At 37.1% G+C, this 12,154-nt stretch overlaps 1 protein-coding gene across 2 annotated transcripts in view; it reads left to right on the top strand.

Moving 5' to 3' along the window:
- The window catches only part of GRIA4 (glutamate ionotropic receptor AMPA type subunit 4), a gene marked incomplete at both ends in the record, with an annotated part of 386,389 nt that extends 381,921 nt beyond the window's left edge, over positions 1-4,468 (top strand). For both annotated transcript variants that reach the window (XM_080715475.1, XM_080715476.1), the window contains one exon: positions 4,304-4,468. In XM_080715475.1, the coding sequence (XP_080571601.1) occupies positions 4,304-4,468 (165 nt within the window). The remainder of the gene's footprint in view (positions 1-4,303) is intronic.
- Between the last annotated feature and the right edge of the window lie 7,686 nt (positions 4,469-12,154).

Genomic DNA, 12,154 nt, shown 5'->3' with positions numbered 1-12,154 from the left:
TTCAGTACTTGATGTACCCTAGAGCTAAAAACTTAATTTCATTTTCATAAGATGTACATCTGAGGTTATACCAAATAAACATGTTTGACTTTTATATGTATTTATATAGAAACTATTAAAGTACTTCTTAGTATATTAAGAAGAAAAAATCTATCCCTGCATACCAAAATCTAATTGTTTTTACCATAATTTAGAAGTCAATGGCTGAGAGCAACTGCACACAGGTAATCCCAAAGCAAATTTGTTCAAAATTTTGTAAAAAAGAAATTAGAATGAAATTCTTGATTTATTTGATTCAACATAGATGTCTTCTAATAGAAAAACTCAAACTGAGATGATGTTAAGGTATCTTGGTCTTTAAGAGGATGTTTTCATCTTAAAGTTTACAAAACTGAGGACTTTTCAAAACTGAAAAAATATTACCTGACTAGTTTCCAGGGCCAGTTATTTGGATTTTATACTGAGATGAATTTTATAAGATGCTTTAAAACACTTTTGTCACTATTTTATTAAAACTGCCTTTTCTTTGTCATGCCAATATGCCAATATGCAAGGTCCAAGGGCAAGGAAGAAAAAAGAAGGAAAGGAGAAAAGAAAAATATTAAAAATTTTAGAAATATTCAAAAATGTCAGTTCATTAGCAAAGTTCTGAGAAATTGTCAAAAATATAAATTCCCAAATTATGTATATAAACTTTATATAAAATAATAATGGTTTCAGTGTTACAATCTGGCACTAAGGTTTATCATTATCAATTGTTTTTAAAGCCAAATTTGAGATTTTAAGACAATCAATACATTTTAAGCTAAGAAAATACTTGTATCCATCTCATTTTTTGAAGGATAGTGGCAGATAACTGAAATGATCTGAACTTGTAGAGAAACCTTGCAAGTAAGTAGTCTTTACTTTACCATCAAATTAAATGGATTTTTCATTTCAAAAGCTCTGTTGGCCATAATTATACAAATGATTGGTAAGTTCAATAATATTTTCCTAGAATCCAAACAGAAAATCTGAATAAAAAATCCTAAGCCTTCAAGACATACTAGAAGGAAGACCTACTTTAAAGTGTCCATTCTGCAAAGAATACATACACAGAGAAGGTAGGCAAGATCACCCAACCCAACACAGACCCTGGGCAAAGTGTATGAATGTTATCCAGCTAGAGGAGCCCCAGTAGGGACATATTAACATAAACATAAATGACTTTTTATATAGAAAGTGGATGGTATAATTACAGAAAACAAGAACAGTGGAACAGATTTAAAAAGAGAAAATAGACTTTTTGTTTTGGAGTTTTGTTGTTTTTTTTTTTTATCAACAGGAGGTCTTTCTTTCCTCACAATCAAGAAAGAAATAAAACAAAAGCAGAGGTTAGGGCAGAAGCCTTCTGAAATGCATTTTAAAAACCGCAGTGCTTTCTTTTATTAATTGTATTCTCAAATTTCATAAAAAACTAAACAAAGGTAAACTGATAATTTAAAAAAAGCCATAGGTAACTAAAATCATCAGTATTAGTGTTAAATATTGAAAAGGAATCTGAAGAAAAGATTCAGGCTTTGGACTTAGTTTTGTTGAAATGTAGTGATAGCAAATAGCTATGGGCTACCTGGAGCCACCTGCTAAGTTCTCTGTTAAATAAGCCTGTGTGGTGTGGGGCCCTTAAGCTTCCTAACGTTAAAGATAGCTAATACAATGCCGTGGGTTACGTTGAATATTCATTTTTCCTGTTTTCCTCAGCATGTGACTTTAATTTTTCGAAGCTTCACTAAACTGCTCCCACATTATTTTCTTTAGAATCTCATAAAAAAAAAAAAATTGCATGGAAACATTCGAACCATCTAGGTACCCTAAAAGGTTTCTGACCCAGAACCCATCTATTTTGTTGTTGTGGTGGTGGTGGTACTGGGAATGGAACTCAGAGGAATTACCTCCGAGCTACACCCTCAGTCCTGTTTTTGAAGTCTTTTTATTTATTTATTTATTTTGAAATAGGGTCTCAGTGAGCTGTGAAGGGCCACGCTAAGTAGTTGAGGCTGTCCGTGAACCGTGATCGTCAGCCTCCCGAATGCTGGGATTACAAGTGTGCACCACCATGCCTGGCAGAACCCATATATTGAAAACACTTGACACTGAAAAACAGAATTATGTGAGAAAATTATCCAGCAACTCAGATGCCAATTCTAACCTATGTTTCTTAACTATAACATATCAATGTTATATTTTCTTGATATAAACAATACTTTTTCCCTAATGCTTCTTTTTATACAAATACCCCAAAGCGTATGCAGCTAATATTAACTAGGAAAATTCTCACCTCTAATAACTTAACCTCCCAAGAGTCTTGCTCCAAAGAGAAAGTTTATTGCAGCCACACACATTTTTCTAGCTCCCTGGTGAGACTATGCCATGAGTGAGGCCCTTTAATTAGGGGATATTTTCAAATTGAGTTGAATCATTTTATTTCTAATTTCCTCATTAGTACACTAAAATTCACCTTCTGCTCCATTGAAAACAGTGTGCAATATGTTAATTTAGAATTGTTTTAGGTATAATTTACATATAAGAAAATCCGCCCATTTTAATATACAGTTCTGCAAGTTTTAACAAATGCCTTATTGGCAACTTTATTCTCTCAGTTTCATTTACAAGGAAGAAAAATAGTATCTTCCCATATATGAATATTCATCCATTCAAGAAATATTTACTCAGTACCTACCATGTGCCAGATAAGAGTAAGAACTTTAATTTAGAGGGACTAATAAAAGAGAACCAAGTAGTAATGTTGTTTTCCCTAAACTCCTCATTATGCATTTATATTTCTAAATACAAAAGTTGCTGAGCATGGTGATGTATGCCTGTAATCTCAGCACTGGAGAGGCAAAGACAGGAGGATCACAGGTTCGAGGACAGCCTCGGCAAGTTAGTGAGAATCTCAGCAACCTAGTGAGACACTGTTTAAAAACGAAGAATTAAAAGGGCTGGAGGGGGTGTAACTCTGAGGTAGAATGCCCTGGGTTCAATCCTCAGTGCCATAGATTAAATAGAAAAATAATACCGATTTTTCTATACAAGTTGTATATTGAGTACTGATGATGGAGTACAAATATTTAAGACTTTTCACTAGAGCAAAACTATGAGATTCACCATGATTTTTATCTTAGACATATCACTGTCAACAACTTGACTTTAATTTTCCAAACATGTTTATTCAACAGCTTTTAATTTAATTATTAATATCCTTATTTTAATATGCAGTTATTCTGATATTTAAGATCCAGGGCAGAATAAATACAGGAATATAATTTCCTAAAGAATTAAATAAACTTAAATTTACAACAGGAAATTAACTTCGTTATAAGTTATGAGTTATGACCTAAATCATTAAAAAAAATCTTAGGGCATACCTCCTTGACCTCATTTTCCTCTTGAGTTAACATTAGGATTCAGATACTAGATAGAATTTAGAGGCAGTGAGTGAACAGTAATGAGATTTAAATAATATTACTGCCTGCTTCCCCTCTGTGTAATATTATCTATACCTAATAAGTCAAAGAATAAGAATTTAATGAGGAATTCAGAGGCCTGATCCCATAGCTTTAATATGGGAAGTTCCCTGGCGATGACCATGCGGTGGGTATTGAGACGCGACTCCTTTAAGCATAACTTTAAAATAACTTTAAAATCTGACCCTTACCTTTCCTAACAGGCATAGAGTAGACTAAATGTCACTAACTGTGCTGTTCTGAGTCATGTCAATAACCCGTGTGAATGAATGAAAGTGTTTGTCCGTAGGTCTGTGTTATGCAAACAGAAAGCTCTGTCACTAATCATTTAGGCATCTAGCTTGTTTAGGCCATTTATAACAATTTAAAGAACTTGCACTTTAAAGAAGAAAGTCTCTAACATGAAATAACATGATTTAGAGAAGGCTGCCAAACATAAAAGGACTTTTAAGCTCTTCTAAAAGTCCTAGGGTATAGAGATCAGCAAGTTAAACAATGTCTCCTGCCCAGATGTCCTAAACAAAGCTTAATTTAATGATTTTAGAATTCATTTTTAAAGAAGTAGGACCACAAAGTCTAGATCTCCAGTGTAAAGCTCCCGTGTGGTCGAAGCTTCACTTAAACATAATGGTCGAGCAATTTTTTTCATTCATTAGCAGTTTGCATATGAACAAAAAAAAAGGAAAAATGCAGATGTCTAATTATTGATATTTCGGTGTTTGTTGTGTCATATTCTGTTGAACAAACAGAGACATCATAACACCCCACATTCTTTGTTTCCTTTCCATGCAACTCAGCTGACCTTTTCCGAAGCCATAAGAAACAAAGCCAGATTATCCATCACTGGGAGCGTGGGAGAAAACGGCCGCGTCTTGACGCCCGACTGTCCCAAGGCTGTGCACGCTGGAACTGCAATTAGGCAAAGTGCAGGATTGGCTGTCATTGCATCGGACCTTCCATAAAAACCAAAAAAATAATTGAGTGCCTTAATTAAACTGTGTTGGTTACTGATGGCAACGCAGCTCCGAGGGACACGCCGAGCGCAGGTCTTTGCTAAACCAATCCTTGGCCGAGAGCGGGGTCTGTCCCATCGCGCCGGAATCAGCGACGTGTGCATGAGCTCAGCTCGGAAACCCAAACTCAGATTTTATATCAGGAAAACTCACAATTTAGGTTTTTTCGGGGAGCGGGTGGGGGGAGCTGGGGTGGGTGTATTAACAGCAACAAATTTCACTCCAGTGGACTTAAACACTAATCAGACTTGCCAGTTAGCGCTTTAAACTGTGACGTTCTTGCTCAGAAAGGCCTTTGTCTTCACCGAAAGGGATCGAATAGTTCTAGAAGTCAATGAACACGCTAACCTGTGTCTACAGAACACCCATATAGTCATCGGAAGAGTATCCAGCCGAGAACACAAATCACTAAACTGTGATAAGAAAAATAATAAACAAACATGTAAATCCTGTGGAAAAAAAATTTTAAAGGAAGTATTTACACTTACTTTGGAGAAAACAAATAATGAAACATGCTTGCTTTTTAACTGATGTAAATTCAGTAGAGGACAACACAATTCTTTTTTTTCTAACCATCTTAGGGAACAATACATTGCAATAATTGATATAAATGCCATCACTGTAATGAACTTTAGAGACCTTTTTCTATAAAGTTGTTGGCCATCTTGTTTGCTGTGACCTTCACCCTGTCACATGAGTCAGTTAACAGGTTGCATTTGTCCCTCTACCAGGAACAGAAACAAAAAGAAGAAAATGTTGACGTTCAATCATCAATCTACAATGTAGAGTCAAAAGAGACTACGGGTCGCTCATGTTATCGGTATTATTTATAATCTTGTTCTGTGTACAAAATTGTGATTTTTGTACCCACCAAAAAGAATAAAACAACAGATGTTCTTATGATATCTACAGAGCTTAAAAGTTTTTTTCCTTATAATTATAAAAGTTATTTGAGAATTATAAGAGTATATGAGAGATTGTAGAAGTCAAGTGGTGGCTCATATTGGAAAATGTAGCTAGACCTTATTATTTTTGCATATGCATACTAAGCTACCCCTCTTTTGCAGATCTGTGACTCATTAGCAGGTTAAATGATCAAAGATGGAGTCCGTGAGTCCAGGAATGAATCATTGTTCTGACAGCGACATACCCTGTAACCGTGTGTTGAAATTTTACTTGACTGTATTTTGCTGCATAAAAATATGTGTCTGTTGGGCTTCTCCCCTCCTTCCTATTGTTCCCTTTGAATTCTTTGGAGGCACTAATAATATTTTGGGGTAGACCACAAATGAAAAAAATTAGTCTCTGTTTTCACCTGGAAATTGTGGGGCGGGGGAAAATTATACCTATGTTTATTTATGAAAATTACTTTGCTATGTATGGACTAAATTAACATGGTTCAAAAGAAGATTTGGTCCATTTGAAATAATAAGTACTATAATACAAATAAAAATCACGTATTTAGGGATCTTGGCAGAAAGCACAAGTAAGGATGATTCCAAGAATCCGGGCTGGAAGGATGAGCTCAGTTGTCATAGGAGAAGAAGGTCTTAAGAGTCTTGAGGAGGAGCAATGCTGGAACCATGCATGTTGATGGCTGAGGGATGTTTGCAACTAGACAGGCTGCTGAGCACAGGGTGTGTTATCATGAGAGTTAAGGTGGAAAAGGAGATTTCCTGCCCTCGGCTCTTGAGATCTCCATTCTCCCATTCAATCTCTGTGCCACAGGCAGAGCAATCTTTAAAGGATTAAATCTGACTAACACACACATGCACTGTTCCCTCAGGAAAAATTCCGAGTTCTCAATCAGAGCCAATGAATTCTTTGGTGACTTGGCCCTAGCTTATCTCTTCAAACACCTTTCTCCCTCCTACCCAACTTCTTCTGCCAGCGAGTGACCCTCCAAAACAGCACACGGAGCACTGCGAAGATGATCTCCTCAGTCCGTAGCTCTTCCCTGTCTCCTCTTCTCCTGAATAACTTATGCTCATCCCTCAGGATGCAAATTGAATTTTACTCACCCTGGGAGGATTTCCATAACTACCCGCCACCCCCTGCCTCTGAGGCTGAGTTAGGTGCCATTCTTAATGTTTCTCCCCACCACGGCACTCACCATACTGCATTGTAATTGCCTGTGTACGTGTCCGTAAAACTACTAGACTGTAAGCTCCTTGAGGCAGGGACTGTGTCTGTCTTGTTCACAGTTGTATCCCCAGCATCCAGCACAGTGCCTGGCATATTGTAGGTGCTTAATAAATATTTGTTGAATGAAAGAATGAATTGAATTGAGTTAATTTAATTAAGTGAAAGCAGAAAGACACCTTTCCTTGTTAACCGTCCCTAGAGTGTGTGTTAAGCAGATAGTAAGTCAAAATGAAGGCTGTAGGCTGGTTGATTTCATAGTGTTCTCTTTGTCCTTAGGAGAAGAGGCCAAAAAGAAACAAACAAACAAACAAACAAACAAACAAAAAGATGATTTGGTACGTTTTCTGATCAGATTACAAGGTTCTCTATATAATTAATTGTACCTAGCTTCGCACAATTTGTTTTGCTAAGAGAAATTGTCGTAAGAAAACTAAATAACTCAGACTAAAAATTTTGGCTTTGTTTTTAGATACACTTCTAAAGATAAGTTTCATTTAAGGCTTTAAGTGAATTTGTTTTGTTTTGTTCACATATGTGTATGTTTGCATTTGTGTGTGTACGTGTGTGTGTGTGTGTGTGTGTGTGTGTGTGTGTGTGTGTTACTGGATGTTGAACCAGGAGTATTCTACCTACTTATTTTTTATTTTGAAACAAGATCTCTCTAGGTTACTGAGAGTCTCACAACACTGTGGAGGCTTTCTTGAACCTACAGCCCTCCTGCCTCAGCCTTCCAAGTACCAGATTACAGATGTGTGCCACCATGCCCAGCTAGAGAATTATATTACATACAGTGAAAAATAATTCTGCCCAAACCAAAATTTTTAATTTGACATCAGTGAAAACGGCTCTCTGGAGTCCAGGCTAATGGAATAATATAAAACTTGGAAATTAAATGTGATTTTAAAACATGTTTAAATGAAAACATTTGATTCCAAAAAGTTGATGAACTTAGTCACCCAACAAAAAAGTTCACTATTTAGTGATTGTGAACATACGAATGCCAACTCTGAAGCTGTACAGGCTACTTAAACATACATAAGGACCACAGTCAAAAGATATAGAGTGCCATCAATTTTTAGTTGAGAAGTCTAAAATGAGAACTGAAAACTCCTCTCTCACCACTGCTGAACTTGCTTCAGCCTCCTGCATATTTGTTCATTATTTGCTCCCTGTTTCCCCATCTGCAGACGATGAATCTATTCTGTTTCCCTAAGTTATAGCACATGGTAAGTATTCAGCATTTATTTTTCAGTGCATAAATACAATGAAATGATGGTGCATGCCTGAAATTCTTGTACGTGAGAGGGTTGAGATAGGAGGACTCACATGTTAAGTCAGTATCAGTAAAAATTTTTCACAGAAAACAGAATACCCCAATTTGCATATCTAATGTAGTGATGATAATGGGAATAAGAACTAAATAAAAAGTGATGTCCTGCAGAGTTTGTGAAAAGACAAATTGTGGGAAATCATCTGTCATGAATGTATTAATATGATGCTGTATAAAATAATGTGTGTTTTATACACATTCACAAGGGGTTTTAGTTTCAGACAGTCTAGCAGGCCAGAGTCTCACTACTTGTAAAATCAAGATTTGGGTTGACCAAAAGAAGTCAGTGATCACTGCCTGTATAGAAGTTAGACCTTTGGGTTTATTAACATAAATATGAATGCTTTCAACATTATTTTAACAAAAAGGGACTTTTTTGTGGTTACTGGGGGGTAAACTCAGGTGCTTTTCTGCATCTGGGCTATCCTCCCAGACCTATTTTATACTTTATTTGGAAACAGGGTCTCACTAAGTTGCTGAGATCCTCACTCAGTAGTTGAGGCTGGCTTCGAACCTGTGCAATCCTCCTGTCTCAGCCTCCCAAGTGCTGGGATTACAAGAGTGTGCCACCATGCACGGCCTAACAAAAAAGGGATTTAAAACAATTTAATCCAGAGTCTGCTCCATGAGGAAATTTATTTAATTATTTGGTTTCCTAGAATGGGTGCTGTTTCAGACTTCTAAATTATGGGATTTATCCATCTCATCTGGCAGAGGTTTTCTCAGAGCCATACTTCCTAAACAGATAGTGCCAGCATCAGTGAATTTCTTCCAAGTCCACACAGAGCAGGTGGCTTCAGGATAATTTGGGACTCAAACTTGCACAGAACTATAACACTTTCAACTGAGTTTTGCTTGAAACCCTGAGGCCCAGTAGATCTACATCCCTGCCATTCTTGCTCACAGTGTCACATGAAAAGCATCTCCACAATCCCTCTCCATTTGTTCCCTTTCATCTGTCAATATTCTCCTGCAATTACCTTCCTTCTCTGCATTCATCTGCCCCATGTTAACCTCTTTCCCTGACCCTTGTTGCCCTCCATGCAAAGTAAGGGTGCTCTCAGCATCCTCAGCCTCTCCACAGAGCACTGCCCAATCTTCTGCTCACATCACTCCATGTACCTAAAAGGAAAAGGAATGGCATTCCTTAAATATACACTTTGTCCACACAGGTAGAGACTGTCTTCTTTGACGAGCATGTCATTTAACCCTGCTATTAAAATGGATAGCCTAGCAGGGTGTGGTGGCGCACACTTGTAATGCCAATGCTTGGGAGGCTGAGACAGGAGTATCTCACAGGTTCGAAGTGAGCCTCAGCTACTTAATGAGACCCTCTGCAACTTAGTGAGACCCTGTTTCAAAACTAATAAAAAATAGGGCAGGGGGTGTAGTCAGAGGTTGAATGTCCCTGGGTTCCATCCCCACACCCGCAAAAAAGAAATAAATTAAATAAAATGGATTTGTCTATTTTCTCTACTGACTTGTGTCACTGTTTCACATTAATCAAGGACTTTGGAATTTGACTTATATTTCCAGCATAGACCAAGTTTTATTAGCATCTCTAGCAATTTAAAGGTCAGTACAGGTGCTTAGTTTTTTTTTGTTTGTTTGTTTGTTTGTTTTGATCGAAGAATTGAACCCTAGGGTGTTCTACCTTTGCTTTTTTTTATTTTTTTATTTTGAAATAGGGTCTTACTAAGTTGCCAAGGCTCGCCAAAAACCCACAATCCTCCTATTTCAGCCTCCCAAGTACAAGAATTTCAGGCATGCACCACCATGCCCAACTCAGGTGCCTCATTTAACCCCCAATCCTACAATTATGTTACTCCCCATTGACCTTTGCTGTATGCTACTGGCATCACTCATGCCAAAATATATGCAGCAGACCCTATAACTTACCTTCTCATCTTCCTCCAGATATTGACCCACTTCTCTCCTTGCTTTCACACCATAGTCAATGAAAAGAGCGACCTCAAAGTCATTATTTAATTCTCCATCTCTTCACTAAAATGTTCTTCCCAGAGTTACTAATAAACATGTTCAATATGGAACTAAACCAATTGGCCACATCAAGTGCCAGCATGGATGATAATATTGTTTGCTCCCTAGTCCTCTGCTTATTCCTTCTCACTTCATTTTTTATGCCTCATTTCTGCCAGACCAACCTCTGCCAACCTGAGATTACAAATTCTATCCCCTGTTCTTCTTACAGGACATATTCTACCTGGTCAATCTCACTATCATCAAGACATCTTTAGTTGCCTTTACATTATTAACAAAGACATTTCTGTTCTCTAGTGTAGACCCGCATATTCAATTGTCTATTGACTATTTCTGTTTTTCTTTTTTGTGTGGTACTGGGGTTCTGGAAACCCTTCTACCTACCTATAGACTACACTCCCAAAACTAATATATATATTTAAACAGGGTCTCTTAACCCAGCGAGGCTGGCTTTGAACCAGTGCATTCCTCCTGTCTCCGCCTCCCAAGCACAGGGATTACAAGTGTGCACCACCACGCCTGGCTCTACTGACTCTTTCTGACTTTTCAATTGCAATGTGTCTAACTACTCATCTCTCCCTTATTTAATATCCCTGTTCCAGCAAGTGGCACTGCCACACATCTTTCCTTCTAAATAATAAACATGATAATTGTTGTGGACCCCCCCTTTTTCATCATTATCACATCCAACTAATCAACATCTTTGATTTCTTGTATTCCCAAATTTCTCCTTACTCTGGTCCATGCTTCTCATCATACTATGCCTGACTTAATTCAGGGACACGTAACTTCTTACTCTTATTGTCTCAACTGTTTTTAATAGGCTCCTTGCCTCCTGTTTTATTTATATCCTCATTTAGTCTATTCCCAAAATGACAGCCAGAGATATTTTCTGAAAACACAAATATGATCTTCCCACCTTCCACTTAAGAAAACTCAAGGTCCATTTTTTGAGGTCTATCCGTAGCTCCAGAATCTGCTCTCACCTACATTGTACAACATTAACACCATCTTAAACAAAAATTCAGTTTTCAGAGACTTCATGTTATTCTTCTCCAAAATTTTGCCAATTATTTCCTCTAGTCAGTTTGTCTCTGTTTCAGGTAGAATTCCTAACTACAATTAACCAAAATCCACTCTTGCTCAAGTAAGCAAAAAGTGAATTTACTAATGGAAATTGGATAGTTCACCAAATTAATAATTACTTCCCAAGGGAAAAGGACAAAGAATCAACTCTAAAAGCAAAGTTACTAAGGGAAGTATCTAAATCATGTCTCTGACCTAGCCCAAAGACATGTCCAGCTACCAGTAGATGAACATATCAGTTTACAGCAAGGATGTTGAGCAAGAGACACTGCTACTGGGACTTCTGTTTCTACTGCCTCTGCAAGCAGTCTGTCTCCTAGTATACCCCATGGTCCTTGCAGTAAATGGACTCCAGGAATCACTTCTTTCCAATTTAAACCTCAGCAAAGAACCTAACAAGGCTAAGACTGAGCAAAAAGTACGGCAAGGAAACCAAGCACTGGCTTTCATGTTAGGTGATATAATGTAGGGAATAAATATAGGAAGATATTCAAAAGGAGCTGAATGAGCACAAACCCTTATTCCTACTTAGCCAAGTATTCTAGAAATCAGATACTTAAGGAGACATTCATAATTGGTCTCAGTTTGAAAATACCTTGTTTCTATTTCTCTATATCCTGTATTTACCTTTAAAAAAGTACTTATACAATATTATATGATTATTTTTATAAACATAGCCACCAGCTGTAGGTTTTTGAGTTCCAGAGGCAATCATGGGTAGTATAAAGAACCAGTTTTGAGCTTTGGAGTCAAACAAAACTAAGCGTGAATCCTTGTCCTGGCATTTATTTTCTGTCTTTTAGAAAAAGCTATTGCTTCATATGTAAAATGGAAACAATAGTACTGAGGATTTGATGCTGCTGTGAGTTAAAATGAATATTTATAAATTGTTTATCACTGTAAACAGTCACGAAAGTTCAATATACAAAGCTATACTTATTTCATCTCTATAGCCCTGAGCTTCTGCTTCTACTCAGAAAATAGAAAACTCCAACAAATATCACTTTTATCCTAACCATGAGAAAAACCCAAAGAACTTACAAAGCATATTTTTTCCTTTCTTTTCTTTTTTT

The sequence above is a fragment of the Muscardinus avellanarius genome (assembly GCF_963383645.1).
Source record: "Muscardinus avellanarius genome assembly, chromosome: 1".
In the NCBI taxonomy this organism is placed as follows: domain Eukaryota; kingdom Metazoa; phylum Chordata; class Mammalia; order Rodentia; family Gliridae; genus Muscardinus; species Muscardinus avellanarius.
This window is presented reverse-complemented; position numbering and strand designations above follow the sequence as displayed.